At 27.5% G+C, this 18,600-nt stretch overlaps 1 protein-coding gene across 2 annotated transcripts; it reads right to left on the minus strand.

Annotated features, from left to right (window-relative positions):
• Nucleotides 1–9,910: 9,910 nt before the first annotated feature.
• Nucleotides 9,911–12,772, minus strand: LOC137830651 (uncharacterized). 2 transcript variants are annotated; one of them, XM_068638110.1, is made up of 5 exons: nt 12,398–12,772; nt 11,920–12,283; nt 11,592–11,647; nt 11,047–11,102; nt 9,911–10,672 (listed from the first exon to the last, which is right to left on the minus strand). In XM_068638110.1, exons 2-5 carry the CDS (start codon nt 12,208–12,210, stop codon nt 10,002–10,004), a joined length of 1,074 nt encoding a protein of 357 aa, XP_068494211.1. In that variant the 5' UTR covers nt 12,211–12,283; nt 12,398–12,772; the 3' UTR covers nt 9,911–10,001. The 2 variants fall into 2 exon arrangements, with proteins under 2 accessions (XP_068494211.1, XP_068494212.1); XM_068638111.1 differs by having other exon boundaries at nt 12,481–12,766.
• Nucleotides 12,773–18,600: the final 5,828 nt, after the last annotated feature.

Here is an 18,600-nt window from a genome sequence, read left to right on the forward strand (position 1 = left end):
AATTATATTAGCTACAATGGAAGTAAATTTGTACTTGTTCACTGCCTTATGAATTTGTTTTCAAACACATACTGGGTTAAGAAGTCATTTTCGAAGGTGTAATGATCACATCACCTTGGTTTAATCTCTGCATAAGGGATCAACAAAAATAACTTCATCTTAATTACTAAAATGACCCTTTTAGTACTCTTGCTAAATTTGGACTTTGTCATTTTAGTTATTACAATAACCAACTTAACATACAAAACAGAGTTTGTGATTGATTGAAAGTATAATTTTATATCGTTTGCGCATAAATTATATACTCCACATTATAAACCTCTTCTACACTTTGAGTCATCAATGCGCATATCACACATCACACAAAGAGTTTGGCACCTTAGTTCATAGTCAAATTGTATCAGTGATATACAATTAAGTCATAATCTAGTTAGGTTGACAAGTATGATAGTAAGAGTAATGTAGTATGATTCTTATATATGTCAACAAAGTTTTCAGGGTCTACCAATCTCATATCCACCCTACAAGAAGATACACATGATTGAAAAACTGCAAAGTCTACGTGGGTGATTAAGTGAATATAATGGTGCTTAAAACAAGCTAAAAATCAGAACAATGTAAGGTATATAAATTGAGCATGATTCTCAGTAAGAATCTGTGAAGCCAAGAAGGTAATTTAATTTAGCTGAATAAGGAGCATCTCCATCAAGGTCCAGCAAGCTATATGCTATGGTCCCCTCTCCAGTTATGTGATTTGTTCTCATTATAGTATGCGATCTAACCTTCCAATAATTTGAATGCAGCTCAGCTTTTAATGATTATCCAAAGCTTCACATGCATGCTTAGCCTTATTTCCTCTTATTGTTATCACCATTCACCACAATCAATATTCTTTCTGTTGTGCATTAGAAAATAGAAAAGATAAACAATTATAGCACACTTTCTGATAAAAAAATGTTATAATCAGAGATAGGTCCCACGATAGACCAAGCTAAGACTAAGAGCCAACAAAGTCCCCCCATGCACCATTTCTCTAGTTTTCCTATTTTCCCATTCGAAGCACTGAGTGCTTGGACAGCCACATCTCACTGTTTAACTAGCTTTTTTTTATCACCAAGAAAAGATATAATAAATATGATTCACTTTATGGGTGATTCAACTCTTTTACAAAACAAATGAAACATACACTTTGAAGAAACTTTTGACTTCTTACCTTACCATAATTAGATAAAAACGACTTAAAATTTAAAGACCAACCTCATTACCCTATCAGCAACTATTAATTGAGTATATACATACCAGGAATTCTAGACACCAATCAGAAGATGAAAAACTCACTGAAGATATCTTTGACGAAATTCAAGACCAAACCTTAACATGTGTCAAGGAGATGGAGAATACTTCATAATACTGTTCAATTAACTTTGAAACCATAAAGGATTTCATCAACTAATTCTGTTTGTATATGGTACTACCTTTTGAGGGTCAGCGGGTCCAGTGGTGGCACAATATGAATCAATTATCAAATCATTTGTGATTTCCATAATTAAAGAGCAAGAATTCAATCCCACATACCCAATTGTTTTCATTGTGGCTTTAAGCTATACGCACCAGCCTGGCTATGAGCACTCATGTACATTTTCTACTGTTTGTTTGTAACTATTTGTGCTGGACTCTTGCTTTTGCCTTTAAATGTAATAACGCAATTTCTTTTCTTTATCTTTCTCACAGAATTATATTCCTTTTCCATAACCATGTTACTGATAGAAAGCATCTATATCTATCTATCGACTTTGATGATAAATTTCTGTCAAGAAATCTGCTTAATCATCTTTAATACCATCTTTCTTGGAATCAAAGATTTTTTGACAAGATTGAATTTAGTACGATAATTCTGCTTGTTTCTCTTATTCTGATTGGTGTCTTGTTTTTTTTGTTTGTCTTGTTTCACTTTAGTTTGTTTGCGGCGGTAGTTTTTGGTAGGGTTAGTCTTGAGTAGTCGACTGAAAGGTGTTGTGTTGTTAGGTCGTCTCAGGTTTTTTTATATGAATTGAATCATTCTGAAGTGATTCTTATGTATATATCGTTTCTTGTTGATAAAAAAAAATTGAATTCAGCAATATAAAATATGATTAGTGGTATGTGTAGACGATGCTTGGTGTAGAACACACATTGACCTTTCTGGTGTGAAGTGTGAAGTAACATTCATATAATAGATTGGTGTCGCATTGGTGGGCCTCTTGGCCACATGCCATTGAATATCTTATCTCACTGGGGTAAGGAAAAGGATGCTATTGCCAATACTTGCTTTGCTGTTTGGGTCCCCCAAAAACTTTTAGGCATATTTGCACTTTCTTTGCTGACAAATGACCTAGCTTCATGAACCAAGGAAAAGACCCCTTTAACCATTTTCACCAACACCAGTAGCAGTAGCAGTTAACAAACATGTTTCTGCTTCTGAAATGTGATAGATGATCCCTTATTGCCGGAACAATTGTTTTAAATATTTCAATGTTTGTTGTGACTACTGAAAATCGCACAAAAATTGTGGCTGTTATGGCTAATATATTATACATACACGCAGTTACAATTATAATAATTGTGGAGACTTCAAACAATTTGGCGACTGTTTTAAAACCATGATCTCGTCATCATGTTATATTATATAATTTAAAAAAGGAGAGCATTATCAGCCAAAGGGGCTGGTTTATTAAAGTGCTTCATTTCCTGCAAAATGACAAATCACAATTTGAATCTTTCTACAAAAATTATTCCGTATAAAAGTGATTTGTATATTTTATTATGTAGTGAATTTTTAGTCTAATTCAAAGTTAAGATGAGGTTTGCAAATACTTATATACTATAAAATATCTTTAGTTAATGAAAGATCTTCGTGAATGAAATTATATAGTTATGAGTGGGTCGATAGCGAATAATCTGAATAGTTCAACAAAGCTTGGTTTGGAAGATTCTAAGTGACTCATATTATATTAGGAAGTGAACATCAAGTCTAATTTAACTTTATAAATGATACTCATAAGATGAGACTTATATACTATGAAACGTTTTTATTCGATGTGAGATCTTCTAACATCTTTATTTATGAGAATCAATTTATGATGTTTTTCTATTAATTATTTTGTATATTTAAATATCTTTAATTAAAAAGTTGTTATTGTTAATGAACAATTGAAAAGAGAAAGTATTAACAATGAGGATGATTCAAAAAAAAATTAAAACATACTTAATTTTTTTTTCTTAATTATGATACATTAGTTTCTTGTAAATGAACGAAACAAGTGTTTGATAAAATTGCTTCTCTTGCAGAATATATATGTTGGAGAAAAACATTGTTAAGAATATAAAAGTAACAAATTTTGAAAAAATATATATTCTTATATCAATGCATTTCACCGTACTATTTAATAAAAAAAGTATTTATACTAAGACTAAAACAAGACATTGAATTTCAATTTAGAAGTACATATTAACTTTTTGGAAAACATCTTCAGTGAAAGTTCTTACGAAGTTACATGCTTCTCAAGTTTAAGAATGGCTTCTTATCCATTTTTATGTTTTCGTCCAAGGATATTGACATGGTTTTTTTATGTAACAAAATATGGGTTCTTGTAAAAGTAATCCATTTCATTGATTAAAAAAATGTGAGATAACTAATATGTGGAATTCATTTTAAATTCTTAAATGATTGTACTAGTAGAAAATTTGTTAAAATTTGATGAGGTATGGATGGATGACCTAAGCTGAGTTAAGAATTTTAGTAATCATACAATGTAGTAACAATTTTCTCGAGGTGTTGGAAAATAAGTTAATTACTAGGGTTAATTTGGAAAAGCATAGAATTGCGGTTGAAAGTCCTTTATATAGTCTTTGTAGGGTGAAGGTGGAATCAAATAGCCATTTATTTTTCTAGTGCGGATTTGTTTGGCTAGTGTGTAATGCGTTTACTTCAGCAAATGAGATATGGGGAGTCATTACAAGAAAATCATGAAATAGAAACCAATTTTTAGAAACCAAAATAATTAGTTGCAATAGTAACTAAATTAGAAACCATTTTAGAAACTAAAAAAAAATTGGTGTCTAAATTAGTTTCTATTATTTTCTATTATTGTTAAATAGTTTCTAAATTGGTATCTAATTAGCAACCAAGGTTTTAGAGACTAAATTTAGAAACTAAATAATTGGTATCTAAAACCTTAGTTGCTAATTAGATACCAATTTAGAAATTATTTAACAATAATAGAAAATAATATAAACTAATTTAGAAACCAATTTTTTTTTTTTAGTTTTTAAAATGGTCTCTATTTTAGTTTCTATTGTAACTAATTATTTTGGTCTCTAAAAATTGGTTTATATTTCATGATTTTCTTGTAGTGAGTGATTTGGACTGCAGTGGTAAGTGAGTTGTGGAAGCACAGAAACAACGTAATCTTTAATGGAAAAGTTGTCGATGATTTAGAAGTGGTTATCTTGGTTCAAGTGAAGGCTTGGTCTTGGATTACGTTCAAGTCTCTCTCTGGTTTGTTTTCTTTTTCCGAGTGGTGTCTCGAACCTTTGGTTGGTATGATGATGGTTTCTAGATTTATCTTTTAGCTCAGATGTATGTTTTTAGGATGTTTGTTTTTGGGTTAAGTCAGAGATGTTTTGTAATTTTAGGTGTCCGGCGGTGTGAGTGTTGAGATGGAATGTCTTAGGTATTTTATTTTGTATAAGAGTTGGATCACCCCGGAAGTAATTCACATTTATTTATTTATTTTTTATTGCCGATAAAAAAAACCATTACTCAACTTGCACAATTAAAAATACTCATAATTAGGATTAATCTGAATTATGTTTTATTAATTGCGTGATAATCTAAATTAAAGCGAGCCTTTATGAGAAAGGTTAAGCTTTTAGAAGAATATTAGTTTACCTTTCTTTTCTATTTATTCAATATGAAAATTCTTCATTATCATGTCACGTAAAGTAAAAGAACTTCGAAGATTATTTATTTATTTAATGGTTAAGTTATCTCATAAGAGTTTGTCTAGACTACGAATATGTGATAAATGTATTAAATCAAATCTTAATATTTTTATAATTACAGACTTTTAATAATTATTTATATTTGAAGAAAACTATTTAATATTTTAAGAATGAAGGTTACCGAAGCAAGTGGTTGGAGTTGATGGGAATGGTGGTAGTCTCCATCCCAACAATCTCTCTCACATTTAAAGCCTCACTCTCATAAATCAAAACAATTACCATATTTGGTTGAGTAAAGTGTTTTAACTATTATCAAATAAAAAAATATTTAAATATTAAATATTATTAATAATTCCAACATATTAATATAAATTCATTTTTAGTCAATCGATACTTCTTATTAACATTGATATTTTTTTACTGATATTAACGATTTTTTTATTGATGTTGGCTAATATTGTTTTTAATTGATATCGTAAAATTATTTAGATTGATATATTGATATTTTTTTATGAAATTGCTGGTTAGAATTTTATCTACCAATTTTTTAATTGATCTCAGCTGAAAATTCCTTAGTTGTTCTTTACAAAAAATTCTAGTTAATGTTTGTTGAAAATCTTTCTACGCAATATTAGAAAAAATGTTCACAAATTATTAATAAATAATAGCATTGATTGATGTTGATGATAAAAAAAGTAATGTTCATTAAAAACAAATCACAACCAACAATAAATTTTTAGCTAATACTAAACAGAAATGTTTACGTTGGCTCAATTAAATATTTGGTCTTGGATAACATCTAAATGAGGTTCTGCTTGTTTTACTTATACTGAGTGGTATATTGATCTTATGACTTGTATATTGTCTATTAAGTGAGATTATGCAAAGTTTATCTCTTTGATTAGGGTGTTTTTTACTTTAAGGTTTAGATAGGCTGAAAGGGGTTTTGTGGAAATATTGTGTTATGAATATGTATAAGGGTTGAACCATAAGTGGTTCATATTAATTTATTTTTTATTGTCGATAAAAAAAACTTAACAAAAAAAATTATTAGAATAGTAAAATTAATTATAATAATTTAAATAAAAAATAACTCTCATTATAACAAAATATTAAATTTTAATTAATTTTAAAAAAATAATAATTAATTACTATATTCATTAAATTAGATATAATTTTATAAACTAAAAAATTATTAATATATAAGTAATTTTTATTATTAATAAAAATTTATAAACTAGTTTATAAATTTGTTTAAAATTAATTACTAAAATTTAGTAACTTATTATTTAAATTTTAAATTAAGTTAAAAATACTTTATAAATTTTATTGATGATAAAAATTATTTTAGATATCATTATTTTTTTAGTTTAAAAAATCATATTTAACTTAATAATATAGAAATTAATTATTTTATATCTTTAAAATTAATTATTATTTAATAATTTTATTTTAATATCATGTCAATTTTAATAAAAATAATAATTAACATCAAGTATAATTATCCTAATAACATTTTCATATTGCCACACTCAAAATTGAATTTAAGAAATAATATCAACAGAAGGCAAATAAATATAAAAATATGAAAATTATAAATTTTTATTTTTTAATTAAATTTAAAAAATTTTACTTTACATAATCAAATTATTTTTATAAAATTTTAATTTTTTTTTATCCATGCAACCTTATTTTTTCATAAACATAATAAATGTTTATAAAGCATTTAACTTTGGTATAAAAATAAACTAATCTCTCAAAATTTCCTATTTAAACACGTTATTAGTTTCAATGCATATATTTTCACCCCACCTCAAAAACACATTACCCAACACAGCTCAATCCATCCACACAAAACATAAGATGAAAAGATGTACCTAATCATATGTCATCTTACTATGTTTTTACATTACAGCAAATAATTTACTTTTGTTATAAAAAATAAAACTCAACAACTCAATCATATATTTTATTTGTTTAACATAATATTTCCAAAAATATTATTAAAAAAAATTATATATGTATACAATAACAGTACAAAACTTTAAATAATAAGAAGATGAATTATGTTCACAATCCAACATTAAATTGTTCCAAGACTATAACTGCTAAAAAGTAGAAAAAAATAATAATCTTTTACTAAAACATGAAATATTACAAAGTGATATTTTTTACTGTAGAATTATAAAAGTAACATTTTTTTTAAGAAAATATACATACAAATATTTACTATGGTATAATCATAGAAGTTGCATGACTATATACTAATCAACAAAAAGAGAGAGAGAAGGTTATATAAAGAAAAGCATACCAAGCAAACCTACCAAAGGTTGGGTGAATACATATATAACATCTCTATACTAATCTCTTGACATATTATACCTATATATATGGTGGATCTTTGAATTTTGTTCTTCTCTTATTACTACGAAATACATGAGTACCTATACATACTAACTAACTGCAGAAAAAAAAAAAAAAAAAACAATAATGATAATGAAGTTTTCATGAGCTGTTACCAAAATAAAAGTCCCATCAACTTCATGGCCTTCCATATCCTTGAAAGGTTCCACTTACTCCAAGACAACCATTTGAAAGAGATGGAACCACCATAGTTTTCACAAAGGAATGCATGAACTTTTACAAGAGAAAAAACATATATAGGTGCATGAACTTTTACAAGAGAAAAAACATATATAGGTGGTTTATTGAGTAGTTTGATAAGGTTAATAAATTCTTGATAGAATAAATTTGAAATGATTTTGATACCATATTAAAAAATATAAATTTGTAAGATGACGTTTGTATTCACTTACATACTATGAAATATTTTAATATTTAGTCGAAAGATCTAAAAATAGAAAAAAAAAACAAAATCAAATAATGAAATTTAAATTTAAAGCTTAGTTGAGTTTAGTGTGTTGAATTAAGATTAGAACATTATGTGGGTATCTAATATGTATTGGTCTTAAATTTTGTAGTACAAAATAGAAAAGGAATCTTAGAGTGAATGTTATATTAATTGAACTCCATAGTTCTTCCCCTCTTGTGCAAACATTGACCAAACAAAAGCTTTATTGATCTAGCCAGATTTGCTGAAATTCTACAGTCTTTGTACGACAAAGAAAAATTTATATACAATGTACTATGAACCACTGCTAAAGTGCACCCTGTAGGGGTCTACCTTAATTATTCAGAATTTGACCCATTTCAAGTGATCACGTTCTCAACTTTTCTTTAATTTTCTAGAAATTACAGTGACATACTACTAGTTTTTTCTTAACAAAACTATATAGAGTTAAACTTTCTTTAGTTTATTTAATCAATGCTTCAACAGGGTCTACATCATACTTTTTACTAATTGACTTCCACTACTAGATAATGTGCTGAACAAAAGAATCACATTATTAAGAGTTGTTCACTATAATTTTATGACACATTCTTAATATGCTTATGTGTGGAAAAGATGAAAAAAAAATTGAGATGATTGTATTTTAATAATGAAGTAGTGAAATTATATATCAAGTTTATTCCAACTTAAACAAAAATTAAACTAGTTTTTTTTCTTTGACAGTGTGGGCTTAGCATAAAATGATAAAGAATTGAAAAGTTCCATGAGAGAAATTATTTAAATGATATTATTATGTTACGTACGATGGCTTTCTATTTCTTTATCGTTGACTATAACAATTATTTTTTGCTTCTCTAAAGTTATAATATGACAACACAGTTGCAAAAATTTCAAAACACGTTGGTTAAAGAGGAATATCTTCTTGTAAAAAATTAATTTTGTGTCGAATTAATGTCATTTTGTGGAAAGAAAAAGAACAAAAAGTTGATGCAACATCATCAAAAACTGAAACTCTTGAAATAAAGTGTTTCTCTCCAACACAAAATATTACAATATAAGTTACATGAACAAAACCTTGCTAGATTAATTGTAAAATCATGCACTATTTTGAATTTTGTTTTCGATTGTTTGATCTAAAATTTTCTAATTTCTATTGTCTTATGAAAAAAAAATGCAAAAGTAATTATAAAATATCTTGATCAGACCCTTTATGAATCATATATGTTATTAATTAGTTTATAAATTCTTTACTTTTTTTTTTATAGATTCTTTATTAATGGTACAAGTTAACCATATTTAATTATAGATTACAGCTAATATCTAAGAATAAATGCATGAGTTGCATGTATTTTTGAACAAATTCTAGAAAAGAAATATATATAAAAATGAAATTATTTTTTCCATAAATTCAAATTAGATAAATTATAAGAAAAAAATTCTGTAAATAGTTTATATATAAATTTCATTTTTTTAATTCTTATGGAGAAAATTGTCATATGGGGCAAGAAAGATTGAAATAGAAAACAATTACAAAACTTGTCTTTGAATAACATTTTGAAAATTAATGCAAAATCCAACAGCCAAAAACTACAACTACTTTGTTCAACTATCATCAATAAATATATGTAAATTGTGTGTTATATTAATGAAAGTGTACACAGTTGTTGAGACCAAGTGTGCATGGACTACTTGAGAAGGAACGATTCAATTAATCACACAAATGTTAATGAATTTTTTATTTTCAACCAATCTTGTTAAGAACATCACGTGATGGATTCAAGAGGTTTGGTTGGTCAAAGAAACCCCGTTGACCATGATCAAGGATCCACCAGTAGAACTATATACCCCATTGGATAATTTAATCAAGTGGGTGTATAAAATATAATTGCATTCAACTGCAACATCGGAGTCCAACATAGTTTAATAATAATTTCACGTTCAGAAAAGTGAGGCAGAAAAAAAATAGCATCACAGATAAATTAGGCTTATATGAAGTAAACGATAGCATATAAAACACATGAAAATAAGGAATCAAATAGCACCATGCTAGTTTGATAGGAAGAAGTTGCACCCATGTAGATATAAGACAACAAGCTCCATTATTAAAAGTATTTATCAAGCACAAGTTTTACATGAAATAATGCAGTTTCTGCACTTAGTTTCCGAATTACTTGTTATCACTATCCTCGGCTATGACAACAATTTCAGTGTTTGTTTGTCCCAGCAAGCTGCTTATGGATCGAGCTTTCACCATTCCAAGCTTCATCCTCCTCTTTGTGACAATCACTGGCTTCTTCTCATCAATGTGTTCAGCATCTTTTTCCAAAGGGTCTTCAGTGAAACTGTTTTGCTTCTCTGATGAATGCTCAGATTTTGGCATGTTGCTCTTTGGTGCACCACTAGTTGTGCCAACGGACTTGTTTCTCACACTGGTCATGCTTCTCAACCTTCCCTTCCCCAAGTGATGCTCGCAGAGAGAGTAACCCACCAAGGTTTGCTGACAACACCTCCATCCTCTTCCATTCACACGACTGCACCTTGAACCTTCCATTAGTGCACCACCCCTTACCCTCTTCTTACCAATGTGCACTTCAGCTTTTGTTTCTCTTGTTACCTCTTCTTCGTACTCCTCCTCTTCCTCTTCCTCTTCTCCTCCTTCACCTCGCCTCGAACACTTCCTGTTCATCTTTGTCTTCATTCTCTTCATCTTCATCTTGGAATTCTTCTCCTCCTCATAATCTTCCTCCTCCTCATCGCTGTTATCCTCTGTTGCACTCTCGAAGGTCCCTCTTCGTTTCTTGGGTGGGAAAGCTTTGTCTCCCTCGCTCCATCTCCCATCTACATGTATGAAAACGGAGAAGTTATCTTTTGACACATTCCAGGGTCAAGGATGAGAGATAAAGCAATGGAAGGTTATGCATAGACACCAATGTATCACTAGACACTTAGAATAGAAGGTGATATGAAATGATAAGGAAAGAGAAATGACAATAAATGAAGAATGTTATGTAGGTGTATGAAGGAATGCATGTGATATGTATTAAAGAGAATAAAGTTTTAAGTGGGTGCAGAACTGGTGTAAGAAAAAAAAATCAAAGTTGCATGACTATATATATCTATATACTCTCCAACCAAAGTTAAGACTAGGGAGTGGTAAAAGCATGCATTGTTCAAATCAAACTCTTTGTGCATCTTTGTTCATCTTTTGTTACCTTGTTTAGGAGGACTTGGGGGTGAAACAGTCTCAGTCCATGAGATTCTTCCTCTCCTACAAACAAAAGAAGATCCAGTGAGACCAAAATATGGCATGAATAATACACTTCACACAAAATTTATTGTGAAAAGGGAAAGGATATGAAAAAAAAAAGAATGTAATGTTGTTGAAATAGTGAGAGATGTGATGCAGTTGGGGACCAGCATTTGGTTGAAGTCGATTGTGCAGCTCAAGGGCAAACGGTAGTTTAACCAATTTGGAGAAAAAAAAAACGATTGCATTTCATAAGAGGGGTATGGTGGCTGCACAAGCCTCTTATTTAAAACACTTTCAACAGTATTTCCACTTACAGTATTTTCTTTTTCTATTGTGCATAAAAAAAAATTATAGAAAAAAAAATTCCATGCTGGTTAAAACCGAGTTATGGGTCTCCATGTTTTCACCTTTTTTACTAGGAGATTTGATGAAGGAGAAAGAGGAAATAATATCATGTCTTTATCTATTTTAATTCATGTCTAGCTAGCTTGGATTCATAATTCTTACCTGGTATCATTACCCTTATGTCCCCCTCCTTGTTCTTCCCTTCTCTCATCTTCCATCTGCAAAATCACACACACCAAAAAATAAACACACATGGGATCCACAAGAAAAGGTTGTTATTGGTTCATGGTTAATGGCTACCCTTAATGTGCCAAGCCCCTTTGTGAGTGTAAAATAAAAATTAAAAACAGCTACACAAAAAATGATAATTTTAATTTAATTACACCAACCCCTTGTCAAAGGATGAAGCAAAAGTGCACTAATTCACAAACCCACCCCAAAAGTCGACCAAAAATTAAAAGGGTCGATGTGAAATAGTGTTTCCACTAACCAAAGAGTCTCCTTGCTTCCTGCGCTGCTGCCTCAAGTTCTGTGTCTTAGGAGACTCATCAGAGCCGTTGGTGGGTTTTCCGATCGGTGGGAGAGGCTGATGATCAGACGGCTGGGAGGGATCCAAGAGGGGTGAGGGTGCAGCAGCCGAACCAAAAGTGCAAGAAGGGTGGAGTGAGGTAGTGGTGGCATCTTTGAGTTGCACCACCAGCGGTGACCGGTTGATCAGGTTGGGATCTGAGTGAGTGACCGGCAATAGAGGGAAAGGCACTTGCCTCTTACGGATCCTCATAGGTGCAAAGAAGATTGGTTGGAGCTGTGCTGTCTCACCAGATTCACCTCTTCAAACACACACTTGCAGAATCCTACACACCCCAGAAGAGATCTTAGTCAAGATTTCGGGGAAAACAAGGATTCAACACAAAACAAAAGGAGAGAGAAGAAGAAAAAACTGTTGAAAGGTTCACCACCACACACACCTATCTACTACTACTTCATGGCATCAACAACCAAGAAGAAAAAAAGACATGGTTTTACGTGAGTTTATCTATGAAACTCTCACCTCAACAACGCCCCCACCCTACACACACTTTCTCTCTCTATATATGCTTTCTTTGTCCCTGGGTTCCTCACTTGCTTTTTATTTGTTGCACCAAGGAAAGGAGGGTGTTGTATGGGTGAAGGGTGGCACGTGTGGCAGGGGAGGACACGTGTGGAGGGTTACATGCTGGGACGGTGGCCGGTGGAAGAAGAGAGAGAAGAGGAAAGAGACATGTACGGATGCAGATGCCAGGGTGGAGGAGGGAGGATTGGGAAGAGAGAGAAAGAAAATTGATAAGAGAATATGAGAGAGTAAGAAGGAGCCTGTGACTGCATTTTGTTGATACTTTTAAGAAGGGGGTCTGTGGGCCCCACAATGAGGACTCTACTTAATAAGGACCCATATGTTTTGTAGTAGCCATGCTCTTTTCCATCTTCTAAGAGGAATTCATTATTTTTAATTATTACACTCACCACAATTTTAACTTATATTCCACTCTAAACTAAATATTTTAATCAAATCAAAATTTCATTTAATTCACCTTTAATTAGGTTCAAACTCACTTAATTCATAATTTATTTTTCTATAAACTTTTGACTGGGATTGGACTAAAAAATAACTTTTTTAGGATGGGTCAAAAGGAAATTGGTTCACTTAATTTAAACAAGTTGAAATTTTTTTCAACTATAGCTAATTTTGTTAGGAATTTTAAACATTTTTATTTAATTCAACAACGTTTGTAAAGTTTAGCAAATAAGTGGTCGGTTGAATCAACTTATTTTTATTATATTTATTTTAATAAATTTAGTTAACTCACCTAACTTTTTAATGAATAGAGTGTGATTACAAGATTTTTAACTGTAGATTTAAATTTTTTTTTTTTTCTCAACTTGGCAATATTTGTTAACTACAATAAATATATAGTTCAGTTAAGTTGCAATAAAACATTTTTTTTATCAAAACTAACACATTTTGATTATAATGTAATATATATATATATATATATATATATAAATAAATAAAACATGCTTAATTAAGTTACTTCAGTTATCTTAATTGGTAACAGATAAAGTCAAGTTGCAAAATATGTAACTGATCATCAAATAAATTAAATTAGATGGGTGTCTTTAATCTCAATTAATAATAAATGAATTCAACTTAAAAGCAAACTACAATAAAATATTAAATAATAATCAAATTTAAAGATAAAAAATAATTAATAATAATTAAATTAGATATTATTTTAGAAATTAAAAATTTATTGATATTGAAAGTAATTTTTAAAATAATTTATAAATTCATATTTAAATTAATTACCAAAATTTTAACTATATACTATTCTATATTCTAAATTAGTCTTTTTAAAGACTAATTTATAAAATATTTTATAAATTTTTATTAATAATATAAATTACTTTATATATCAATAATTTTTTTAATTCATAAAATAGTCTCTAATTTAGTCAAACATTAACTAATTATTTTGGTTTCTAAAATCAGTTTATATTTAATGATTTTTTTTTATTGTGTATTATATAAAAAAAACATTAATATATCCAATTATTTTGACACTTCAAGAAAATCATTAAATAAAAAATAATTGTAGAGACAAAAAATAATTAGTTACTGTTTTGATTAAATTATATATTATTTTAAAAACTATAAAATTATTAGTATTTAAGCTTTTAGTAAGCATTTGCTAAAGCTCTTATTCTTTTCAATATAACTCTAGGTTAGAAGATTTGGATGTGGGGTGATGTGGTCACCAACTCCAATTTTTGCTTACAGGATTGTATTTTTTAAAAGTAAAGTAATATATTGACTGAAATGATTGAACTTGAACCACTTTATGTAATACTTGTGATAATATGTTTACATTTTGCTTCCTTATGAACTTTTACATTTATGACATCATTTACAGGCAGATCTTGTGCCCAAGAAAGCTGCATAAGAATTTTGCTTAGAGTTGTGAATTTTCTTTACATATAAGTTTGAGGAAGAATCATGTTTTATTTGGTGGGTAGTGAACCTTGTGGCAGTTAAGTGGATTTTATGGTCATTTGATCACATTATACCACTTTAAATTTTTGTTCATGTATTTATTTCATAATATCGGAATAATTTGAGTTATATTATTGGATTGAGTTAATATATATTGAAAAGTTTAACTTAGTTCAACATCGATCAAGCTTGCATCTTTCCATCTTATTCAAAAACTATTTTTGTTTTGTTGTAAATGCAAGGGAGACTTGTGGTTTTGTAATTTGTTCACTTTGTTTTTCAGTGCATTGTAGATTGTTATTTAATCGTCTTTTTTCAGGAACCATGACTTTGTGTGCAGTTTATGGCTTTTTTTTTTTTCTTGTATGTTACATGACATGGATGACAAGTATATTAAGTATGTATCATTGTTGTAATTAAAGCTATGGTATAGTTGTTGAATTACTTAATATGTGATGTTTGATGAGAATTGGTTGTTTGATATTAAATGATGTATGTAATGGAGTGAAAGTGTGATAAGACAGTATTTTCAGGAAAGAAAATATTGTGTTGAGATTATTATTAAGGTGTATTGATTTGTAAGTGTCTTGTGAATGAGATAATCCTGACTCTACTAGTATAATGGAATCAAATAGATGAAGTTATTCGGTTAGTGAGAGTCGAAAGAGGTTTATTTGACCGAGTCTGAGGTCTAAAAGAACTAAACTGATCAGATCAAATTAAATGCATTTATCCTGTCATGTGAGATTATGAGACATTTAGATAATTATGCGCTTGAATGTGTGGATTCATAGTGAGTAATATGACATATGCAAGTCTTTGATGCTAATTTCAATACACGAGTCTTCCAGAAGTAGAGTCAAGTGTCTGAGTCAGTATAAATTTGACAGAAGTAATGTGAATGATGAATGTGATAGAAACTTGATGAAATTGTGAAAATGTGTGAATATTGATGGTTTATGTTGATATTTAAAGTTTTATATTTGAAGTTTTAAAAATAGTTAGTTTACCATGTGTTTTGTTTTGTGTTTGTTTTCTGTGATGATTATGTTAATTTACACAGATGGAGGTGTAGGCAATAGAGCTCATCAATAATCAACCAAAGGATGAGATGCTTTTATTTTTTATGTTTTTTTTTTAAATTTTGTCTATATATTGAAATTTCTAACAAGAGGAATATATTTTAAGATGCAATATGAGAAAATAGTATATGTTAATTAGATATTGCATGCATAATATATTATCAAATATGGGTAAAAATATAGATGTCACATTATTTACCTATGATTTGAAAAATAATTTATTTATCAAATTAGTTTTACATATTTATTATGTCAAAATATTGATTTATATTTAAAAAGCATTACTTTTATTTTTATGATTTTTTTTTCTATTTTAACCATCTCTTCTTATCATATGTAATTCATCATGATTTTTAATAAGTTAACAAAAAAATTATAAAATTGATCTTAATGAAAATATATTTTTCTTTTATTTCTTAAAATCATTTTATTTTAAAAAAATAATATATACTTATTGATAATATTTTTTTATACGACCATGTAAAATATATTGCCATGTTTAAAAAATTTATGAAATATTTTTTTAAAAACATATTTATCATTTTCTATAATTATTAAATGATAGTATAAGCATTATTTAAATTATTAGTGTATAAACATTAAACTGATATTATTTTAAAAATTTAATACTTAATAGTTCATTTCAAACTTTTAAACTATACATAGTAAAAAAAATATCAGGTTTGTCTTTAATAAAAAAAATGAAAATTAATTCCTTTATGTCACTGTCCACCATAACCTGATAATAGTATATATTGTTATACAATGTTTCTTATAATAGTGATTAAAATAATTTTTTTGATATAAGTTATTTATAGAAAAAGTTTATAATGATATTAAAAATAATATAATAAAATGATGATAAATTAAAAATGAAAAAATTTAAAAAAATAAAATTAATGTTCTTTAAATGTAATTTATATATTCATATCTTGAAAATAACTTTTAATAATTATTAAAATGTGTTAAAACATATTAGAAATATCCATTACTTATTAATTAATTCTTTTGTTTTTGTGGTGGAAACATTGGTAAGATGAATTTGAAGTGTGCCAGTATGTGCATTAATGACATCTTGATATAACATATTTAATATTATTCAGAGAATTTAATGTTATTACAAGAATAGTATCATTCTTTGTCTTGTCTGATGTAAGATATACAATTCATAATAATTATGAAATAACAAAATTTTTTTAAATATAATATAAAAATTATGAAATAAAAATTAATTTTTAAAAATCAATATAATTATTATTACTGTTAAATATTCTAAATTTGTATCTAATTATTAAACAATGTTTTTCTACCAAATTTAGAAACTAAATATTGGAAATTAAAACCTTGATGGCTAATTAAATATCAATTTAAAAACTATTTAACAATAATAAAAATTACATGAGTTAATAGCATTAATATTTATTTTTTTATTATTAAAATATACAACTACACATAGAAAAATTAGAACTCACTCATACCAGTTGTTCATAATTCCAGTTCAACTTCTTAAATGTATAAAATACCACTCCTATTAGAAAAAATATGTGATTGTATTAAGTGTTTAGAGTATTTTATATTAATTTAATGATAATAATTTTTATTATATGTTTTACATTTATCAATGTTCATTTTTAATTGGATTTTATTTAACTAAATAGTTATGAATATATAATATTGAAAATATAATTAAATTATTACTATAAATATAATGAAATTTATAAATCTATATTCAAAATAATATTTAAATTTTAAATATATGTGTATATATTACATTAAATTATTATAACGATGAATTAAAATATTCAACAAACAAAAACTATTAAACTGTTATAAAAGTGAATAATTTTTATATTAAAATTAATTAATATGATTGTAAAAGTGAATAATTCAAATACTACCATTTTGAAAAAAATATTTTTACAATATTTTAAAAAAAATTGGAATTTTAAGAAATCAATTGTAATACAAAATTAATAAAATTATAGTTGTTATAGTATTACCACTAATTACTTACACTTTCAATAGAGATTTTTTATAATATTTTTAAATGTTACTAGATTGTATTGAATTATTTAATCTCTGTTATTTTAAATTTTAATAGTGATTGCTAATGTTTTCTAAGAGGTTAAATTTCAAGAAATACTTCTACCCTAATACCTAATGCATGTCATATTTCGTGTAAGAAAAAGAATGACATATATTAAATATGTGTTTGAGTGTGGTGAACTTAGAATAACCTTTATAATTTTTAAAACTTTTAATTTATGTTTGATTTTTTTAATGTTTCGGAAACAATATTTATTTTATATTCGGGTAAGAAAAAAAATGATATATATTAGACACGTGTGATGACTTTGGAACTACTTTCATAATTTTCGAGACTAGTTTATGTTTGACTTTTCTAATGTTTTGAAAACAATATTAATGTCATATTCGTGTAAGAAAGAAAATGACATATATTAGACACGTGTGTGAGTGTAATGACCTTGAAACAACCTTCATAATTTTCAAGACTTTTAGTTTATTTTTTACTTTTCTAATGTTTTGAAAACAATATTTATGTTATATTCGTGTAAGAAAAAAAATGACATATATTAGACACGTATGTGAGTATGATGACCTTAGAACAACCTTTCTAGTTTTCAAGACTTTTAGTTTATGTTTAACTTTTCTAATGTTTTGGAAACAATATTAATGTCATATCCGTGTAAGAAAGAAAAAATGACATATATTAGATACGTGCATGAGTGCGATGACTTTGGAACAACTTTCATAATTTTCAAAACTTTTTTGTTTAAATTTAAAGTTTTTAATATTATAAAGACAATATTAATTTCATTATTTTAAACACTAATATATTTCTTTGCTTAAAAAAAACTTAAAAAAACTAAGTACTAATTACTATATGTCATGGTTTTCACTTGGTTTGCATTATAAGTTTTTCAAATAATTATAAATTAACTTTGATATTTTTCATATTATCATACTATATAGTTTCAAGCTAGATTAATTTGTATAAACTACCCTAAAAATCTCTTTTACAAGAAGAAAGTAAGCT

The sequence above is a fragment of the Phaseolus vulgaris genome, chromosome 7, assembly GCF_000499845.2.
Source record: "Phaseolus vulgaris cultivar G19833 chromosome 7, P. vulgaris v2.0, whole genome shotgun sequence".
Taxonomy (NCBI): domain Eukaryota; kingdom Viridiplantae; phylum Streptophyta; class Magnoliopsida; order Fabales; family Fabaceae; genus Phaseolus; species Phaseolus vulgaris.